This window comes from Ilyonectria robusta (assembly GCF_021365365.1).
Source record: "Ilyonectria robusta strain PMI_751 chromosome Unknown BGZ61scaffold_1, whole genome shotgun sequence".
NCBI classification, from domain to species: Eukaryota; Fungi; Ascomycota; class Sordariomycetes; order Hypocreales; family Nectriaceae; genus Ilyonectria; species Ilyonectria robusta.
In genome coordinates, this window is record NW_025764435.1 from 3,285,691 (window position 1) to 3,306,786 (window position 21,096).

At 54.5% G+C, this 21,096-nt stretch overlaps 5 protein-coding genes across 5 annotated transcripts; 2 read left to right on the plus strand and 3 right to left on the minus strand.

Annotated features, from left to right (window-relative positions):
- Positions 1 to 253: 253 nt before the first annotated feature.
- BGZ61DRAFT_525865 (uncharacterized protein) lies at positions 254 to 1,681 on the minus strand (the record flags this gene model as incomplete). The annotated part of the gene is made up of 1 exon (XM_046252841.1): positions 254 to 1,681. The coding sequence occupies one exon, from the start codon at positions 1,679 to 1,681 to the stop codon at positions 254 to 256; it is 1,428 nt and encodes a 475-aa protein (XP_046112581.1).
- A 3,151-nt stretch (positions 1,682 to 4,832) lies between these two features.
- Positions 4,833 to 7,466, minus strand: BGZ61DRAFT_471199 (uncharacterized protein; the record flags this gene model as incomplete). The annotated part of the gene is made up of 7 exons (XM_046248181.1): positions 4,833 to 4,849; positions 5,274 to 5,666; positions 5,731 to 6,048; positions 6,213 to 6,382; positions 6,658 to 6,815; positions 7,062 to 7,151; positions 7,182 to 7,466. The coding sequence occupies 7 exons, from the start codon at positions 7,464 to 7,466 to the stop codon at positions 4,833 to 4,835; spliced, it is 1,431 nt and encodes a 476-aa protein (XP_046112582.1).
- Positions 7,467 to 10,108: 2,642 nt separating this feature from the next.
- BGZ61DRAFT_525866 (FAD binding domain of DNA photolyase-domain-containing protein) lies at positions 10,109 to 12,022 on the plus strand (the record flags this gene model as incomplete). Its single annotated transcript, XM_046252842.1, has 2 exons — positions 10,109 to 10,278; positions 10,336 to 12,022. 2 exons carry the CDS (start codon positions 10,109 to 10,111, stop codon positions 12,020 to 12,022), a joined length of 1,857 nt encoding a protein of 618 aa, XP_046112583.1.
- Positions 12,023 to 12,287: 265 nt separating this feature from the next.
- BGZ61DRAFT_525867 (uncharacterized protein) lies at positions 12,288 to 13,394 on the minus strand (the record flags this gene model as incomplete). The annotated part of the gene is made up of 2 exons (XM_046252843.1): positions 12,288 to 12,964; positions 13,022 to 13,394. 2 exons carry the CDS (start codon positions 13,392 to 13,394, stop codon positions 12,288 to 12,290), a joined length of 1,050 nt encoding a protein of 349 aa, XP_046112584.1.
- A 478-nt stretch (positions 13,395 to 13,872) lies between these two features.
- Positions 13,873 to 14,756, plus strand: BGZ61DRAFT_471202 (uncharacterized protein; the record flags this gene model as incomplete). The annotated part of the gene is made up of 2 exons (XM_046248182.1): positions 13,873 to 14,225; positions 14,288 to 14,756. The coding sequence occupies 2 exons, from the start codon at positions 13,873 to 13,875 to the stop codon at positions 14,754 to 14,756; spliced, it is 822 nt and encodes a 273-aa protein (XP_046112585.1).
- Between the last annotated feature and the right edge of the window lie 6,340 nt (positions 14,757 to 21,096).

The window sequence follows — 21,096 nt, forward strand, 5'->3', positions numbered from 1 at the left end:
CCCGCTTCTAGGCGCGGAGACTTGGCTTTAATCATAAAACGCCTCGCTGAGGTTTTCCTCTGGTATCACCCGCCAAACCCACACCTGGGTAGAGTCCGCCATATCCCAATATCCAAGAAAAGAAAAGAAAAATTGTGTCCTCCCGAGACAAAGAGGGGAGATGAATGACTGGCCATCGTCGCCCGTCCAAGTCCAAGTCATGATCCTGCCTGCTGGATATCTTCATCCGCGCATCAAAAAGTCGTTAAGTGTTTCAGTTCGTCTTCTGCTCCTCCTCCGGGCTTCCTTCCACATCAGCCTTGACCTTGCGGCTGTTATATCCTGACCAACTCGTCCGAGTGCCTGCACCCAGTACCCATTCTGGAATCGGAGGCGTCATCGTTCGCTCTGATGGCGTTGGTGTCGGTTCTGTCTCTACATCTGTCTCCTCCTCCGTAATGCTGACGTTGCTGCTGCTCTGCTCGTCTCGTACAGTGCTATCGCGATTGCTGAGGGGGCTCGAGAAGAGCGGGTTGCTCGACACACGTGTCTGATTCAGTGATCGGACGCTCTGTCGGTGCGTAATCACTTGTCCGGCGTTCGGCGATGCGATCACCACGGTACCTGGCGTAGTAACTGGGGGTGGGTCGGGCGAGTCGGATCGGAACAGGGGGTGGATGTGCATCTCGTTCATCGATGGCGGCGGCTCCGGGATGGGGCTCGACTGCTCCCGTCTTCGGGGCACGGGGCTGTAGCTGCGGCTCCGGGGTCGGATGCGAGGGGGTTCAAAGGGCATCACCTCGGTGTTGGGGCTGGGAGTCCGGCTCACTGTCGGGCTTCCGGGAATCGTCTCGAGGAAGCGGCCCTGCGTCAGCGGAGGCGTCGACGCTTCCCAGACGGCTTGACGGTTCTGGGTATCAACCGACGACGTGTCCCACGTGTCAAAGGCGTCCTCGCCGCTAGCTCGGGGTCCGTACGAGTCCATCGAGGCAGGTCGTCGCAGTTCCTTGGTTGGCAGGAGCTGAGTCTTGGAAGTAACCGGGCGAATTGCATGCGAGAGTGACGACTTGATCGAGGTCATGGTGCCAGATCTCGATCGCCCACCAATGGACGAAGCAGGAGTATGAGAAGTCATCGAGTCCAACCGGGTTGCCATATCCGGGTCGGGGGAAGTCTGGCTGTACCGGATGGCCTTGACCCGATTGACCGGTAATTTCCGTTCCTCCTCCGTGGAGTGAAGGGATTGGGCCGGGTCAGAGGACCTTGAAAGAATGAAGTGAAACAGAAGGAAAGCGCTCTGGAGAGCAAAGGAGAGTCCAAGGGCAACTGAAGAGCCCGTGAGGAAGTTGTTCTTGTTGGCACCGAGGACCTTGTCATGGTGATCCACGGTTGCCTTGCTGAGTTGAATGAGAGTAGCCACGACTGCGACGGTAGCGAAGGTGATGGCCAAAAGGCAGAGCCCCTGGTCGACTCCGAGACATCGCCTGGACCAAGATCGCACAGAGGCTGAACTATACGTCGCAACCAGCCAGCCAATGCAGATGAGGACGATGGCCTCAACAGCAACAGATACCTGCGAGGATGCCCGGCCACTGGCCTGAGGGATGTGGATGGAAAGAACGATGAGGACTCCGATGATGGATGCTGTTGCGAGCAGAGCCACGGAGCCCAGTGTCACGGAAATAGCACGCTGCATGGTCATTGTCTGAATATGAAACAAAAGTCGGGTGACTTGACCAAGTTCGCCGGGGTCGAGGGCTACCTGGGGGACGACCGTCCACTCGGTAGCAGTCTACCTTATTTTAGAACAGGACGAAAAAGGGGTTGCTGAACGAGTTGCTGTTGTCGAAGGAAGGTTGAAAGATGGTGCATCGCAGGCTGGAAGCCAGCGAACTCCGTCAACTCGATGTCGCCACGAGAATCGCGGGTGGGGCAGATCCGCCGATCTGGAAGATGGTTGATGAGTCGAAAAGCGAATGTCGTCGGTAACAATGTGTAAGAGAAATGCGATGGGGTCCCTGGTCGTGTACGAAGGCCGAGTTCCTTGACGGTGAGGAGATATTCCAGGACGATATCCGAGTCTGACAAGACGAAGCGGGTACTGTGCTTCCGTCACGGGTAGGCGTATAGAAAGGTGGGTGCTGGGGCGCCGGGGCAAGAAAAGATTGTTACGGTAGTGAGAGACGTAGAACCCGATGCCGAGCGAAGGAGGCTTCAGGTGAAAGACGAGGTTGAGATGAAGGTTAACGAAGGGTGTGTTATAGGATAGGAAATGGGGTACGGGGAATGGGGAATTGGAACGGGGGATGGGAACGGGGAACCAACGAAAGAAGAATGAGGGAGAAGAAGCAGAGGCCGGAGGAGCAGAGAAACCGGCAGAGGGAAGGACTAAAAGAAGAAGAAGCGACGCAGGAGTGTGCGGACGAGGGTGTGGAGGAGGGTGTGAACGGGTGATGGAGTGGGCGAGGGTGTGGAACGCGGAGCTGATGGAGCACGAGCACGAGCACGAGCAAGAAGGCCAAGCTACCTTGGGTAGTAGTAGGTCCATGTGAGTGTCAGTGTGCGTGTGTGCGTCTTTGTGAGCTGTGTGAGCGAGTGAGCAAGCGAAGCACGAGCGTAACCGTCTTGCGTTCATCTCCACCTCCTCTCCTACCTTATCATCTATCTGCCTCCTCATCTGCCTCTTCCTCGACCTTCACTCGTGTATTGCCTCCATCGAGCAGCCCAACACCAACACCAACGGCGTGCATCTCTCCCCCCCAAAAGCAAGTGGTGGGATCGCGACCTTGCCCTGTAATATGCCCGGGATTGCATGCCATAGTCGAGCATGGGGGAGGGGGGACGAGAAATGGTTGTGCGCAGCGTAGCGTTGCGTGGACGGGACACCGGCGCCAGGCTGGGGCCGGAGTGGTCCGGGGCGGGCTGGCACTCAGGCACTCAGGCACTCAGGGCACTTCTCAGGTACGCTCAAAGCCTTGGAAACCTCTCACACACACCAAAGGCCCTGGTTCCTGGATCACTCGACAGGGGTTCCCTCCCTGCGCCCTCCCCCCCCCCCCCGTCCGATCTCCGAAGTTGTGGTGGTGGCTGCGCTGTGCTGCAAGTGATGAAGGGCCTCGTTCCTTTTGGTTCCAGCAGGCTCCCAATGAGCTCGCAATACATGCCGAGTGGAGAAGGGGTGTCTGTGGGTAAGAAATAATAATAAAAAAGCCTGGCTTCAGAGGTGCCTCCAAACGCTTCTTGCTCGAGCGGTCCGGCAATGTCGGTTCGGTCGCGTCCAGATACCCAAGTCGTATTGGTGTTGGAGAGGGTTCCTATTCGTGGTTACATTGGTTATCAGGTATGTGTGTCCCAAAGCAAGGTCAAGGTCAATGCCAAAGCCGGCCAAGGTCAGTTGTGCATCAACTTGGACCAATGTTGCTCACTTCCGCTGTTACTGCCGTTGCTACTACTGTTGCTACTCCTGCTGTTGCATGCATATGTCGGCTACCTAGACTGCCGTTGTACTTTGGGGCAGATTCCATAATATCTCTTCTCTCTTTCCGTCACTCGTCAATCCCAACTCCCCAACAAGACCGGCCAGGCACAAGACATACATTGCAATGCCCCTCCAGTCATCAGCGCGAGGCAAGGTTGACCATCATACCGCGCGGGAGGAATCATCTCGGAGAGTAAAGAAGGACCAAGCCCTACAATCCCCCTCCATCCTCGCTAGGGCTCCAACCGGCTAGCAACTTGTCACTACCCTCGTCCTCCAAGCCCATACGCACAAAGGCCCATCTCCACGCCCGTCTCATCTCAATGCTGACGACATCGTGGTACGGGATCCCGCCGAGCCCACCGAGCCCACTGAGCCCACCAAGCCCACCCGTAACGGCGCCGGGCCTGGTGCTAAGGTAGTCAAGTTCAGTAGCGGCAGCACGTCAGCTTTTTTGGAGGCCCAGCTGGCGAGGCGAGACGGCGGCGGCGTTAACCGTTGCTGTTACCCTCGGATGGTTGTTTTGTTGACGTTGATGTCGCATCAGACGCGTTACAACGGTTGGAGGTAAATAACTAGATTGGAGATGGTAGCGCGTTTTCTTTGAGTTTCGACCGACTACTACCCGAGGGCTTCAGTAGCATCACCAGGCCGGGCCAAGGTCCCGATGGGAAACGATGTCACCCTCCATGAACAACCGATAGCAAGAAATAAATCAAAAAAAAATTGTTGTTGTTGGGCCCAATGATCTCCAGTGATCCCATCGATACCCCATCAGAGCGCGCAGTTTGCCGACAGCAGGCCAAAAACATGTGCTCCAACTAGAACCGGAATTGGTACTGTTATTAGAGCCAGCTGAGTGAGAGGGGTCTGGGATCTGGGATCGGAGCGAGGGGCTCCCCTGCGACTGCGAGAATCATCCCGCCATCGTCTGGAGTGTTTTCCTGTCGCCCGTTGGCCACATGGATCGGGGGCCACATGGATGGCAATTAGCAGCCATGTTCGTTGTTTCGAGGAGATGCACTGGACTCCTGGAGGACAGGGCAGAGACGGGCCAATGCTGGGGCTGAGTAGGGGAGAGAAAGGCCCTGAAAAGCCCTGGACGCTTGGTGGCCAACCCTCTGTCTCAAATCGTTTCAAGGCCCATGCCTGCTCCGCATGTTTCACATTGGGAGGTTTTTTTTTCTCTCTATTTTATTCCGCTGCCTTTGTTTTTTTTTGTTTTGTTTTTTCAGAGGCGGAGGGAGGCGTAGTTAGACCCTTGATCGGGATCCACATCGCCAGCCGTTACTTACTCTGATGCACAGTATTGACTCAGTAGGTAAATCGGCCCTGAATCCTTCCCCCACTTATTGCCTTCGGGCTTTTTAAATACCTAATGATCTAGGAAATCTAAGCCTTATATAGCTTAGCTTTAGTCCATAAAAACAGGGTCATTTTATCGAACCGATACGGTACTTGAGGTGCGGGCCTTCAGTGGGCGAAAAGCGCCTGTAGCGGCTGGCATTGGCAGTGGCCGCCTAGTGCTGCATCGCATCAGAGGGGAGGTCACTGGGGGCCAGGCCGAATTTAGTGCACTGTGAGCTCAGCGGCGTCCAGTGAGCATCCCGTCAGCAGCGAAATGAAAAAGAAATGAAGTGGCCGGGAGGGTCCATTACGGAGACGTGCTATAGCACACCACCACCACTACCATAGAATAGACGAGAATAAAGAAAGAAATGTCAATTTATGAAGCCAGCACTAAGGCAAAGCAAGACGGGGAGTAAACGGAAATTGTTCGACCCTCTCTCCCTCCCATCAAGGCGCTAGCACACACCCGGTGCTCTTCGTCTGTCTGTCGTCTTCACCAGGGCTTCTTCCCCTTGTTTCTCATTGAGCTGATGAACCCGGGCCGCAGCTCTGACTCCGTCGCTGTCACTTGCGCCTTGTCTCTGATTTCCCTTCCCGCCGTGGCCGCCGCCCCCTTGAGGCCGAGGATCTGGCCATCTCTCCATTCCTTCCGTCATGTCACGCCAGGAACGAAGCGCTCGTTGACGCGGCCTGTACTTAACTACGCCTCCCCCTCTAGAAAAAACGGTATTCGGCCCTGAAGAGAAGTTGCACTTGAGGTGGCGGCGCGGGAAGCCATGTTTCAACGTCCCGGGGCCATGCTCGACTTGCCTTAGCCCCAGGTACGGGTGCGCCTCTGGCTCTGGCAGTATCCCACACACTAATTACGTTGTCCAGTGCCCACCGCACAGCACATCATAGCATAGCATTAACACGGCTCTCACAAAAGCTGCCCGTTGCTCGCTTCATTGGCGGTCGAGAGCCCTCACAGCCCGGGCTGGTGGTAATTGCAGCAGTGCACGCGGTCAGTGCCCTGCAGAAGACACAATGGCTGGGTTCCGCCCTGAAATCCCCGGCCTGGCTGTCGCAGTCGCCGTTCAGGTGGCGCGCGACAAGCTCGATGACTTCTCGCCGAGTGCATCTCGCAACGACGCTAGAACCCTTCCATGTAATTCTCCGGCCTCTCCGGGTTTCGTTGTTGGTGATGTTATTCCTGATCATCTCTGTCAAACCCACTCTGCGGAGCCCTGCGAGCCGAGATCCTGGCCGCAGATGAGATGCTCTCGAAACAACGAAGCCCTCGCCCCGAGCTCACCCGAGCTCACCCTCAGTCTCCAAAACTCCCTCCCCGGCCAGCCCCCCCCGAGAGGCCGGGCTCGCAAGCTACAGCACACACAGCATTGCCTTCTGATCGCCAACCTCGTACCTTGCTTAGTCGCCTTGCCCCAGGTAGGGCTGTCCCAGTAGCGGCATTTCCGGGGAGATCGAGACGGCAGCCGACGCTGGTCCTGATTGGTAAACGAGGCAACCCTCCTTCTCATCGAGGCTGCTGCTGAGGCTTTCCATTGTGTCACCAACATGTCATCGCGGACGGCACTACGATGCACGAAGCAGAAGCGATGCAATAGAGTTCTGTCCATCCAGCCCTCTCCAGCCTTCTCCGAGCTACGCAGCCAGTCCCGTCAGTGAAGCAGCCCTTGCCGACAGAGATCCCGATGCCTCATGGTTGCAGTCCTAATTACACGTGCGCCCACTCGATGCCATCCAATGGACGTTACACGACGCCTCTCGTCCATTCTTATCTTGGCTTGAGTGGCGGCGGCCGACAGACATCTCTCATCCAGACATTGCTCCTGGGCTGAACCACTCACTTCTCACTCCCTCGCCTCCCTCGCCTGATCGACAATCCCGCATCCGGCGCCGAGACTTTTGCTAAGAATAGAGTACCGCCGGCTCTGGCTGCGGGCGAGAGTCGACACGTCGCACCCATCTCACGCCATGGACGGATACACACGCAGCCAACCTCATCCTGCAGTTGACGATAGGATTGCCCGATTGCCTAGTCCCGTGCTCTCTATCTCCATCATCTGCTCCGCACCCAGCTTCCGCGTCCACGAATTAGTTCGCACTCCGCCAATCCGTCCAGCTGTCCATTACCAATCATCCACCGGCCCCCACATACTCACCGGGATATCTCCCCTCCAGGATCGACCATTCCCTCCGAAGACTCACCGTGCCCTCCGCCCAACCGCTAATACGAACTCCCTCGCCTTACTTGTCCCTCTCGTGAGTAGTCGAGCCTTCGGTCTGCGTTGTTAGCTGTGTTCATGTGTGCGTGTGTGGATGTCTGTGCCAAATCGCCAGTCTAGAAGCCCTGTATTGCGCTGCCACGAACCGCCCGTCTACCCATTTCGGGCTGAGCTCCTCGTGTTGCTATCAATCCGACGCCAGTCACCATGACGTGTCTCACACCTTGGCTTAGCACACAGGCATCGTGTAGAATCTCGACGGACTCTGTGGAGCGCATCAGTGCTGGCAAACATGGACACTGTCGCTTCTGCCTTGTGTTCCCCACGTCGGAACCACTTGCTTTCTCGTTCGGCCAACACGTCGTGAGCCAAGCCCGCCGTGCGTCTCCGCGCCTCGCGAATCGTCGACGGGTTACCCTTCCTTCATTCATGGCAGCCTGGATCACCCGAGCATCGATGCTTGGGAACCCGCGCCGTCGAGATTGGCGTTCGCCAGCGTGTCCTTGTTTTGATAATTGCTACTAATATTGGTCACGGGCCCAACGTCGTTGCGGGCAAGCGTATGTTTACATGGTCACAGCTCTAGATGTTTACAATCTCAACGCAATCTCAATGTTTACAGTTCTATATCAATACTGATCCGCCCAACCTCCCGGCTTCGCGCCATATAGATATCGATTTCAAGCCAGAGTAATACGGTACTTCAAAGCGTACTACGTTGCTTTGGCTTACACGCTGCCATTTTGCCCCAGTTTTGCACGCCTGATTGGCTGGCAGTTAGGGTGCAGTGTTCATTAGTCCATGACTGCCCAGCTAGTGTCTGGCGTATTCGTCTCTGGACTTATTTCGTTCCGAATACTGTCCGTAGCTCAGGAGCATTCATGCAGGTAGATGGACTCTGGAAATTGGGTCTACTAAATATTTAGTTCGAGGCTATGGTCTGTGGATTGAGGCCCGCTGGAGAACTGCGGGTCTGTTCTGCTACCTCGACCACTCAAACAGCGGCTTCCTCGGCTCGCACAGTTCTCTGAAACAGATTTCATGAACGAAAGTTGGCGGAAAGAAGATCCCCACAATCGCACCGACTATTTAGGAAGAAAGTAAACAAACAAACAAATCCAGGAAGACCTGCGAGGGCCACTATCATCTTGGATCCAGCAGTGAGCGTCAGTGCCGAATCCGGACACGTCAGTTGTGGTTAATAATGTCATTGACCATTCGTCGCAATCAACAGAGACTGTAGGGTAGCCGACGTCGCAGCAATGCCACAAAATCAATCACCTTGCCCAGACCAGGTGCATGGTGGAAATTTGCGGTGGTAATGACGGCTCAGCTCATTAATGGAGACGATGGCCACCTCACCCGTTCATGCACCTGAGAGCCCGTTTACGGTGAGAATGCACAATTGAGGGGAGCGTCGAGTAGAGAGCCACCAGATAATGAGACATCGTATGCACACCCCCCTACTTACCATGAAGGCACAAATTGCTAGTCCGTGATGAACGCAAAACGAACCATACGTGGTCTCCATGCAGAGACGGACAGATTGGGAGGAGACGAGCTCCTAGGTTCGAGCAATGCCGATCTGGTCCAGACCCGAAGGCCACCACGTCTTTGTCCATCCACCCAATGCATAACGACGATCCCAAATTCGCCTTTGGCGACATTGATAGTCTAGTGGGGGAGTGACACGAAGAAGCAACAACGGTCCCAGTTTGGCCAATACAACATGCGTAAAAACCCGCCCTCTCCCAACTGCTGCCCCCCTCTGCAAGGTAAATCACACATATTGACGGCGCCGGCAAATCAACCACGGAGCCACGGCTACGTATGGGACTCGCATTGTCTTGAACCCTGGGCAAGCTCAAATTGAGACATGCATCCCGGGACCTCGGTGCCTGCGCCCCGTGCATCCCATGATCTCATCGGCCGATGAGTCGCCCGCGAAAGACAGGAGCATGATGGGGTTTTTCTTCTTTCATCTTGTCTCCCCTGCCGGCTTCTGAGAATCCCATGCTGCGCCGCAGGACCCCTGGCGAACCCGGCAAACTGCGCTCGTCATTCGATCTCCATTTGAGTCAATGTCTCTGATAGCCCAGGAACCCCTCAACCACCCACTGGTCTGGTGACTGACCGACAATTGCCAGCCGCGCGCTTTTATGCCCAGACGGCACGGAATGACAATGAAGTCTCTTCTCTCCAGACACGTGGACGAGTGAAAACGTTGGTTGGAATCATGAGACCACATGTGAGGCGGCACCGCTCGTCCAAGACGAGACTGAATGTGACACTCGTTAGCCCCAGTCTCAGCCCGAGCATGTCGTTCCGCTATTCGGAGAGATGGCAAATTCAGCTGCACGAGATATTGCCCCTGCAGCTTGAACAACCCAATGGTGCCCAATGGAACTGAGCTCGATTTCTAGGGTGGCTAGGTAAGTTCCTTGCTGGTCACCACGACAAGTCCAGTATCAGGGAACTAGACCTCCCTTGAAGCCGACTAGAAATGATATTCGCCAATTGATAGGCCGCATTGAAAGGGTAACTTTCCCGTGACTACACGTATATATGTAGACCTGCATCTCAGGCACAAGAGAGTAGAGCGTGCGGTATTGTGGCCACGGGTAATTCTATCATTATCGGGAATCACATTCGTCTTATCTCAATCACCCTGGCTGTAGTCTGTTCACCTGGCGAGCAAAAAATGTCATAGAGCGAGGTCTCACCGCATTGGAGTGGTAACAGGCCTCCAACCATGAATGGGCCAAGGTCGTGTAACTGGGAGGCGAGACAACACTGGTGACATTTGAAGACTCAATTTCAGTCTCATAAAATTCCGATTAATTCAGTACATAAAGCAATATCATAAAGTTGTGGGGAAAAACCTTGATCGTGCTCGTTCTTCTCAGCCTTGTCTCACCGCAAGTGCGTGCTTGTTGTGGCTGGGCCAAACGAGCGTTGACATCATGACTTTTTTAGGCAGCGGCCCAGCCTCTTCTAAATCCTTTCTCAGAAGTCACAACTCCATTGACTTGACATCTACACCCGAATACCGAATCGCCCCTGGATCACAGAAATGACAAAACACCGGGTTATCTACTGGTTCCGTACCGATCTGCGCCTCCACGACTCCCCAGCCCTAAAAGCGGCCTTGGATCTTGACCCCGCCGTGCTGTGGCCCATCTTCACCTGGGATCCATACTATGTCTATCGGGCCAGAGGGGGGCTGAATCGATGGCAATTTCTGTGAGTGAATCATGGAGTCTTTTGGTCTCTGATATGCCGTGTCTAAATCATGCGCAGTTTGGATTGCCAAAATGACTTGTCCGAGTCCATCACCAAGCTTAACCCCGAGTCCAAGCTATTCGTGCTGAGAGAAGCTCCCCAGACGCTGTTTCCCAAACTTTTCAAAGCCTGGAAGGTTACACATCTGGTATTTGAAAAGGATACAGATTCCTATGCTCGTGAGCGCGATAGCGTTGTCATCCAAGCAGCCAAAGATGCTGGTGTTGAAGTCATCATCCGTTCTGGTCGAACCTTGTGGGATAGTGACCAGGTCGTTGAAAAACATATGGGAAAACCCACCATGTCAATCTCCCAACTGCAAGCAGCAGGGAAGAAAGTTGGAGACATACGCAAACCGATTCCAGCTCCAGACTACCTCCCAGGCCCCGGGGACATGCCTGTCGATTTTGACCAAGACCATCCAGAGACAAAACCCGACCTCAACTCCGAGCAGAGAACAGAAACAGACACAGGATACAACAAGATTGCGGGACCAAATGGAGACTTTGCTATCGAAACAATGGAGGAACTGGGCTTCCCGTCTGCCACGACTCCACACCGAGGAGGTGAAACCATTGCTTTGAGAATGCTTGATAAGATCATCGCGGACAAGAGGTACACGGCCACATTTGAGAAGCCCATGACGAGCCCTGCTCAGTTCGAGCCGCAATCAACAACGTTCCTCTCTCCGTTCCTCCACTTTGGAGCTCTCTCTGTGCGGGAGTTCTACTGGCGCGTTCAAGACGTCGTCACGTCCTTTGGCAAAGGCGCTTCGTCACCACCCGAGAGTCTCACTGGGCAACTGCTCTTCCGGGACATGTATTTTGCAGCCCAGGCGGCACTGGGGCCGGTTTTTGCCCAGACTGCAAAGAACCCATACTGTCGATTTATCCCCTGGCACCTGCCATCGAAGAGGGACCCTTCCACCGGCATGGTAACAGGCGAGTACCACGTGGATTCGGAGGCAGCGGACATCTGGTTCAAGAGGTGGAAGTGGGGGGTTACGGGATTTCCATGGATCGACGCCCTGATGCGACAACTCAGGGTTGAAGGATGGATACACCATCTTGGGCGACACAGTGTCGCCTGTTTCCTCACGAGAGGCGGATGCTATATTGACTGGGAGCGCGGTGCCGAAGTCTTTGAAGAATGGCTATTGGACCATGAACCAGCCTGCAACGCGGGGAACTGGCAATGGCTTTCTTGTACGGCCTTCTTCTCTCAATACTTTCGGTGTTACAGCCCCATCGCGTTTGGTCAGAAGTGGGACAAGCAGGGAAATTTCATCCGCCGATGGGTACCTGAGTTGAACGGCATGGATGAGAAGTACATATACGAGCCCTGGAAAGCCCCCCTGTTAGACCAGAAGAAGGCCGGAGTCCGCATCAAGGGCAATGGGTTAACTGAGGTGGAAAAGGGGACATATCCCAAGCCAATGTTTGATTTCTCACAGAGACGAACCGTGTGTCTTACCGCCATGAAGACGGCCTACAATGTCAAACTTTATGGTAATGACAGTCGAGTCCTGGATGGGACTTGGCGTGACATGTTCCCGGACGGTGCTGAGACGGAGATGCAAGGAGATTTTGGTGGCGACGACAACGGAGGCCACCAAGAAAATAAGCACGGGGGAAGTACGAGCAAACGAGGTGCCGGTAAAGCCAACGCCAACACATCATCCAAGAAGCAGAAGACGTTGATTTAACACACTTCGAAATACTATCAAAGCTGTAGTTCGACCAAGAGTAGATGTATATTACATGTTCAGTTGGACTAGAAACCTTCGCCTATCTGAGTATACTGTTCACCTTTGAATGGACTGGGTATATGGTCTGTATTGTTGATACTATGGTTGGTCTTTTTTTTTTATTTTTTTTACTGTTGAGCTTCTAGTCTCTCCTCTGGGTATGTGTGTACTAGGGCACCCTAACCTCTTGATATTAGATGTTCAGCTGTCTCGTACAAAAGCATCAAAATTGCTCCTTTGGGTCCGCTAAGCGGGACCACTCCATCGCCCAGAGTTGATGGTCTTTCATAGTCTGTTTATCAGTGGCTCTGGTCTGATTGTCGAAGGCGATCTCTGAGAGATGGCGGAACATTTCCGGTCTTCCATTGATGGCTGCGGCGTAGAGATGCTGTTCTGCCTTCTCCACGTCGCTGGACCGCAGCAGTTGACCAAGCTCAACGTCCGCCTCCGAGGAACCAGAACTCGGTATCGCCTGGAATGCCTCTTTCGCTTCTGCAGGCCGTTGAAGCTTCACGTATGCCTTCCCAAGGTACAGTTGGCACTGGGACTTCCATTCAAAATCCTCCCCGTCGAGAAGGAGAGCCCGTTTTAGGATCTTGGCCGCGGCGTCGTGCTTCCCAAGCTCGTAAAGCATCTCGCCCTCAACCGTCAGGGCATTGGGGTCCTTCCCTTCGGAGACCAACTGCTTGAACCGGGTTTCGACCTTTCTCAATTGCAACTTTTGGCCCCAGGCGTGCGAATGGATGAGTTGCCTGGCTAGGGAAAGGGTGGCAGGACGGTGACCCATGTCTGTGGCGGATGCCCACATTGCAACGGCAAATGATTGCGAGCTTCTAGGCTCCCTGATGTGTCTCATGATACAGCCGACATCATACAAGACGCGGGCGGAAATGGCATTTTCTGACACCACTGATTTAGCCGCTGATCAATATGAGAGGTATCCCGGAAATTACTCACGTCCTGCTAGCCTAACACTCCAGGGAGATGAGCCCTTCTGAATCGCCTCGGCAAATCTCCGTGCAACCTCATAGTACTGCGCTGGGGGCAGACTGTCGAACAAGCCAGACATCTTGATCACGTCCTCAAATGTCTGCAGCGTGATGCCTTCAAGATTGTAGACCTCGACAAATGATGGCCCCACCTTTGGCGCACGCGGTGCACGCGGCGTACGCGGCGCAGCGTATGAACGAGTTTGACAAGTTTCGTGAGAAATGAGCTGCCCTGAGCGAACAGCGTGTAAACTTGACAATGTGAGTGCCGCCGATGGTGATGCTGAGCTGGAACTCAGCAGCTGGTTGCACATCTGCCGGGCCCTCACATGGCGAGACATGGTGGTAAACTGGGTAATACAAGTGGCAGTAGTGAGCGCTGGGTCAAATTTGATATCCCAATTCGTCCGCTTCGTCGAAAGGGAAGCGATTCTATAAGTGAGGTTGAAGACCCCAAGTTGTGTGATTGCGTGAGGTTGGATGGAGCACCAGCCACACATGAGGCAGCCACAGCCCAGTGGGCCAATCACGGGCCGCATGACTTCAAGGTGAACAAACACTCACCGAAAAACCGACCTCAGATATAATTTTTTTTCGAGATTGGTCGACACCAGTTTGTGACAACAAAACCCACGCCCCAACGCAACAACGCAACAACTCACAGTACTCTTTTGACTCCCTGTCGTTGTAAATTTTACGGCGCACAGGGCACGGAATACGTTTATACCTTCTTTTCGCGCCTTAGCCGCATTAACGGCTCCTGAATCTCATCTCACTCTCACTCCAAATTCCTCCGCCATCTAGTCCCACACGCAAACAATGGCTCCAGCAAAAACCCGAAAGAGAAAGTCGGGTCAGGACTTGCCTACCTATAAAACCATTGATTCAGCCAGCCCGGAGGACTCTAAGCGTCAAAGAAAGTTGCCGGTGAGAGCCAAGGATGGCGAGGCCCCCACAGCCACTTCAACACCCGCGCAAGGGAGCATGAAGGTGTTCACGGATGAAGACGACGCGAAGCCGGTCTCAGTGGCACCTTCGAAGGCCGCTGCTCCGGCCCTTGAGGAGGAGGAGGAGGAGGATAGCGATGATGAGGCGCCAGAGGCTGTGTCAACCAGCAAGGTAGCATCTGATATCAAGAAGTCCGCCCAAGCAGCCCAGAAGGCCGCTCGAGAGTGAGTCTCCTCCATTATATGTCTTCCCTGGTCACGAGCGTTTATTAACCCGTTCTACCTAGACAAGCCGCGGAGCTGAAGCGTAAACGCCAGCAAAGAGACACCCTCCTCAAGCAACAAGCTGAGGAGCGCAAGAAGGCTGAGGAAGAAGCCCTGGCAGCTGAAGACACAGTCCAGAGCGAGTCGCTCACCAGGAAACGACAGACCGTTAAGGTCCAGGTGCCCAACCTCCTACCCGCCGAATTCCTCACGGACTCGTCGAGCGAGGATGAGGCCGAGGACGACAGGTTGGTCTCCGCCGGGCGCCCAAAGAGGAGAAAGATCACCACAATTCAGAAGAGTCTTGCGCGCGAGTCCAGGGGGCCCCGAGATGAAAGGGTTGGCTCCACCGTGTATCGCGTGGCGAAGAAGGTGGACGAGCGGATGGCCCCGAAGTTGGGCAAGTATGCCAAAAGTTCGAGGGATTTACTGCTCAAGAGGAATCGCACCGCCGTCAAACCTCAGCGCTCGGGCTTCTTGGTAAAGAAGTGAGGTCGAAGTTACAGTGTAATCAGTTACGTTACGTCTTGTTTGCTTTTTGTCCCAACAAACTCTTTGGAAGCGGTCAACTTGGTGCCATATGCACTCATGTCAGACTGTCGGGGTCGATTACTCCACATGCAAATCTTTCTGGCCGCCTAGAGCCGCATGTTGCGGATCAAAACTACGTCGCATGCAGGAGGAACACAAGGTGGTATCAAGAGGAATGCACGGTACTTAGAAATGCATCCAGTTATAAGGGTATTCAACAAGGACCAGCACGGCTTTAGAAAGGACATAACCAAAATTTGTCGTCCGGACTTTATCTTAATATCCCACAGTGTAAAGAGTTACGTTGGCAGTTTAGGCCAGCGAATGCATATATTTAGTTCACAGCTTTCTTTCATTCACACGGTCATATTGGACGCGCCATACCCTGGACCACATTGTGTGACAACTTCATTCTGATACCATGTGAAGGCCATCTCGCTTAGCAAACCAGGTACGCGGCTACTCCACAGTGAAGGTGTTGCCACCCAAAGGGCCCACGGAGGATGTTTCCGACTCAAAGCAAATCAACCCGACTCCACGGCGAGGGAATTCACAATTAAATTAGAACTACCGACGCAACGCTGACCATTAGGAGTTCTTAGTCAACCCCTAGCCAGCCAACAGACTTGGGACCCAACTCGGCTGCGTTCGAGGGTAAAATACGTCGCTAAGAACTCGCGTACCTTTTGCAGGGCTCACCTGGACAAAACACCCAGACGGCCCCAACAGCGGGTGACAGGGCAATAATGTGGTCAATATCCTGTGGGCCGCGTGTTGGTTGGTGCTTGTCAGTGTCAGCTGCGTGGCGACGGTCGTCACAGCATCGCTTCGTGCAGGTGCGAAATGTGAGACCGGGACATGGGCGGAAGGACAGAAACACAACGGGGACTTTTGACGAACCGGAATGCAAGGCTGGCCACGCAGGTAATTGAGAGCTGCAGTCTGCAGCTTCATATCCAGTAGTGGGGGAAGATGGACTCACTGCTGCCATTCCCCGCGTCAAGGTGCATCCGGTGGTGGACCAGTGATTGAGACCCATTGAGACCCATTGAGACCAGCCAGGAGCCGAGACGTTTCCAACAGGGCTGTTCCCTGTTCAAGGGCACGATAACGACCAGCGCAGTCGGCGTGTTGCGATTGGACAGCTGCGACAACCGGTCAGTGGAAAGGATGAAGCCTCGAGTGGGGAGTGAAGGCCTCAGTAGGAGACTAAACGCTCAACCCCAAAGGATTGCAAGTGTTCGCAAGAAATACCAATTGGGTTTCTCCGTTGGCCCTATTGTAATTAGTCGTCGCGAAGTTGCGGTGGGGGGGCCGAAGCTCGGGAGATGAGGACGAAAAGGAGGGTGACGGGGATGAAATCAATAGTGGCAATACCCATGAGGCTATAACAAGTGACATATATGTCAGAGTAAGCTACCAATCCCTGGACCCGAGACAAAGAAACAACTTCCCAAACAACTGTGAGGAAGGAGAGACAACTTGGCCGGTAGTAGGCAAGTAGGCAAGCCGGGACACTGCACAATTCTCCAACTCTCCGGGGTAAGCATAAGTGCTGCGCCTCGGCACTCGCAATTGTGGGGCCTTCTGATACCAACTCTTGTCCCAAGCTCTGTCGCGAATATTGAGAGAGTTGGTACGGCACATCCGTTGCTTCAGGACTGGAAGGGGATGGAAATATCATGCTTGCAAATTTGGAAGCCAGAGTTGATGAGACAACTTGTTGGCCAGTCGGTGCCTCTTGCCGTGGCTCTGCTTTCCTCGGGAGATCGACGCAAGCAATTAGACGCCCTGACTCGTGGCTCGCTGGAAGACATGGCGTATGGGCTGTTATTGGTGATCGACGTGGAGAGGGACTGAGCCACCAACGAAGCCCGGAGCCTCTAGCTAGCGCTCTTCTAGAATCGGATGCTTACCCGGCCAGGCAGTGATAGTGTCGCCACGTGGTTGCAAGGTGACAGCCAGTGTCAGTCAAGTGGCAAGACAGGTTCGAGCGGGCTACATGGAAGCCATACCTGGAAGCTCTGGAAGTCATTGTGGCAAATCATCACTGGAAATCTCACAGTCGGTCGGCGTATTTCCTATGATGCATTACACCAGTCTCTTGCACTGCCAATATCGCTTTCAGCCTCCACATCTAGGTAGTGTCCCTACAACGGAGTAAGTTGGCTGTCAGCTGTGTGCTTCCTCAATCCGGAATATGGAAGCGACACCCGCGCCTACCAGTCATTGTTCGTATGGAAAGGCTAAAATAGTTTGGATTAAAAAAAGCAATAACGGTTCACCGATCACGACGACGGAACAAATCTGCGGGGAATTGTCAACACTGTCCCAATCTCACAAGAGCGCTGGCGATGACGCCAAGAGCTTGCGCGATCTCGGGCGGCAAAATGCATGCAATCCTGCGCTTCGTCCACAGGAAACTCGCGATCTGCGTTCTAGGGCCAAGCAAGCTGAATGACGAGCCGATACTGATGGCTTCCAGGGCGTGATTCGCTCTGGCTGCAATGCGGGCTAAGATGGGGCGCACTAAAGATCATCACCGGGCTAAACTTGCATTGAAGAGGCAAAGCCATGTGCCGCCGTTGTACCCAGGACTTGCCCAAGCCTCAAAAGACCGGCGTGTTGAAAGCTCCAAGCCGTCTGCACGTTAGGTCCGTGCCATAGTTCAGGGTGGCAGCTGGTTGGACACGTGTGTTTCTCCCGCCGCATTGAAAGGGCCGTGGCGTTCAAGTTGTGCCGAGCGGGGGTGGGAGATGGATCCTGGAATCCTTCTCGAAAGCGGCGGAGAGAGAGACGCAAATGGGATGGGGATGGGACGGAAAGGAAACGGGCTTAGGACAAACTGGAGGCATCTGGTAAAACGGATGCGAGTCGTCGGCGCTGGTAAACCCGATCCCCGTTCCCAGAAAAGGAAGTCGTGTGTCTGTCACCACGAGAGTGACCGGTCAGGTATCAATGCTAGATGGGACACACTGACATGGGAGAGCCTGGTACCGCTAACATCCGCGCTCGGACGTGATGCACCTGGTCAATCATTAACCCGGCATCCCCCAGTCTGGCGACACAATCGAGACGGGTGTCTAGTATGTTGTGTGCCAGTGTGTGGGAGCTGTGGCGAGGAGGAACAGCGGCAGTCAAGATAATGCCGGTACCAGATGGGGATGTGGGAAGCTGCAAGATCGGTTTTCGAGATTCGGTGAAGAGCTGTGATGAGATGAGTTTATCCACCGGCATAGAGTGCCGATGAAGGAAGGCTGGTGGCTGTTTGGGTCTCAAATGCATTGCCCATCTGCCCGTCTGCCGGTGACATCCTTTGGCTTGCCCCCTCGGCTTGCCCCGACGCGGCTCGTCCGGTCTCGTCTCATCTCTTCCACCCGGTGAAGCAGATGTCGACGGAGGATTCGCTGGGCCACGCACTTGGAACACGGGCGGGCCACGGAAGCACCCTAGACCGACGGCCATCCACGAGCCGGATACTGCCTTGGTTGGTACAAAGTCGAGCCTATCGTCGTTTGACAATGCGGACTGGAAGTTGGAAGGGCTGCAGGTTGACCGTTGCTCCGTACAAGAAGGAACATCGCCGCCGGGTGTTGCCAGTCGCTAGCTGCGTCTCTTACGTCGGGTTGCCCGTGGTGGGCCACGTCAAGACCAACAGAGACTGAAAGGAAACTTTGTTCCAGGGACCAAACCAAACAAAGCTATATAACTCGGGTTGTATATGCGAGTGACCTTGGATTGGGAAATGTACGGCCCATTTGTCCCACAAGGACAAGAGGTAACCGAGCAGAACGGCGTATTCATTTCCGATTTGGATTCCGCAATTGGAGATTTCCAAGGCTAGGTCAGATGGGAAGGAGCGACGCAGGGCCAAGGTGCATCACGGCTGGACCCATGTGCGCGCTAGACCCATATAAGGACTAGCCCACCGCCGTTGCTCTTTCCAATGTCACGGCACACGGGAGGCCCCTGCTTGCCCCGCTCACCGTCACCACGCCGCCCATCCACGCGCATTGGTACACTCGCCCACTGCAAAGATTCGTTCTAACAAGGAGTCGAGCTGCACATTCGTCTTGCTACGGCTCAAAGTAGACGCTACAGTCGCCGCCGCCGTGGCCGAGGCAGTGCGGCTGCCAGTACTTTATCCGCTGACTTATTAGGATGGGTTGTGGCTGTTTGTTTCTCCTTCAGGCCACTCGCCCGGCTGCCGCGCACGGTTCGTGTAACGATGGCTACCTATGGGCGATCTCGAACGAAGGGCGGTTTCTCAAGGCGTTTATTACTCTGCAGTAGTCGATAAGCTGGCGCGGGCAAGCCAGAATTTAGCTTTCCTCTGCCGTGGTTCTGAGGCGCAGGCCTTTCGAGTTTCTTGTGAGACAGCCCTGCCATAAAATGGTCCGACGCAACGAGAGTCAAGACTCAGGAAGTTGCGTGCACCTTTGCAGCCATAACCCCGGCCCCAGCGCATGGGTTGCATCCTGGGTTCGCTATCCGGCCACCCGTCTCCTTTCCTTCCAGGCCGGTCTAGTCTTGTCCCTGCTTGGCGACATGACAGGGCAGCAGGCCGCACGGAGCGCTATCGGTACTCTTGCTCGGTTCGATGGTGCACTTGACAGCTGCACTATCAGCGCATTTGACTCTCGTCAACGAAAGTGCCCGCCCTTGGCAACGTGTGGAAGGCGAGCGATGACCAGGTTCCCATTGAGGCTTGAGGGCATTGGGACTAGGGTGTCATCGGTAAGAGAACTACGGGTACGTACTTGCTGGCTCAGTGTCTGGGCTGGCAAACCGGGAGATGGGTGTAGCAGCTGCCAATATCGCATACAGTATCTCTTCACACTGTGCTTGCTTCATGCAAAACCCACCGGCGATGGAGCGGATCGTCGACGTGTCTGGGGGACGCCGCCAACAACCGTTTGGAGGCTGTTCTGTTTCAGAACAGATACGGATTTGGCACACGTACCTGGACACTACGTACCCCTCAACCCCCCTGACACCGGGGATCCTGTCTCACCTTCATTTCTTCTTTCGTCTCCGAATTCTTCAACGGCGACGGGAGGCTCCCACGAGGGACGGGAGGGACCTCGCCGTAACACCCCGTTGCAGATGCCGTCATCGTCCGCGGTGGCCACCACCTGCTCAGTCCGTCTCAGCCAGCGTCCGATCCCACAGGGGTTATACCGAACCTGAGGGGCCTGCATCGCTCATGGGTGAGTTGCGTCAGTTAACTGGGTGCATAACGAAGATGGAGCAGTACCCTATCACTATCCGCCCGCCCGCATTTCACAAATGGCCATGTGTTGAGGGTTTGTTTTCCTCTAGTGCATCGCTGTCTTCTTTTTGCTAGCCCTAGCATCTGTCGAATCATCTTCGTAGTTAGTTTTCGAGGTTGGATTCGTCGCTCGCCTTGTTTTTAGAACAAGTTTCATGCAATGCGACTCACCGGGCAGATCGTGACGCTACCCAGCTTCTCCCAGTATTGCTTCGTTGTATCGAAGGCAAGTTGTTTCCTGCAAGCACTTCCAATTGTCGACTCGTGACTGTCTGATACGACACCTGGCAGGGATGTGGAGTTACGCGCATCTCCTCCACTTCCGACAGATTTGGACGCCAGTGCAACAAGGAACCTTTTTTGCGACAAGATGTAAAATGAAACACGGGGTTGAAGGATTACTATAGTATACGGATACATACTAATACGTACTGGAATACGAACGTGTGCTTCGCCTCAGCGTCCCAAGCTTTAGAACAAGGACACTCCCGAGGACCCGTTGTCGGCCGTGAGCGCTGGCCGCCGGGTTGGAGAGTGGCCGTGCTTGGAACGAAAAACGGGGGTCGGGAAAATGCTGGGAGAACTTGAGACAAGACAGTCTTGGCTAAACTCCTGGGGGATTCTTGACATCTTCTCTCATTGTTCCATTCATCCACACGGCCCGTCCCCAGAGTACATGATGGGTGCTGCACATGACACAGCAATCGAGAGATGCTCCGATTCCCGCAGTACGCAGTGGAGGCGCATCAATGGAATGCACAGTGCATCATTACTGGCCGCATCATCTGCAACCTCTCACGTACATCCCCCTTGGATGAGAGATATTCAATGTCCACGACGTCAGGTTGAGTCGGCAGCTGCAGAGCGCAGTGTGGCGTGTGAGGACGGGTCGAGCCAGCGTATTCAGTCATTCAAGTGAGACACCAGCCGTTCCTCTGCCTCTTCCTTGCCTTAGTGCATTGGTGCTGTCGACATTCCACGACCCACTGATCTGGACGGCACAGAAGTGGCGACAACGATGGGAAGCCC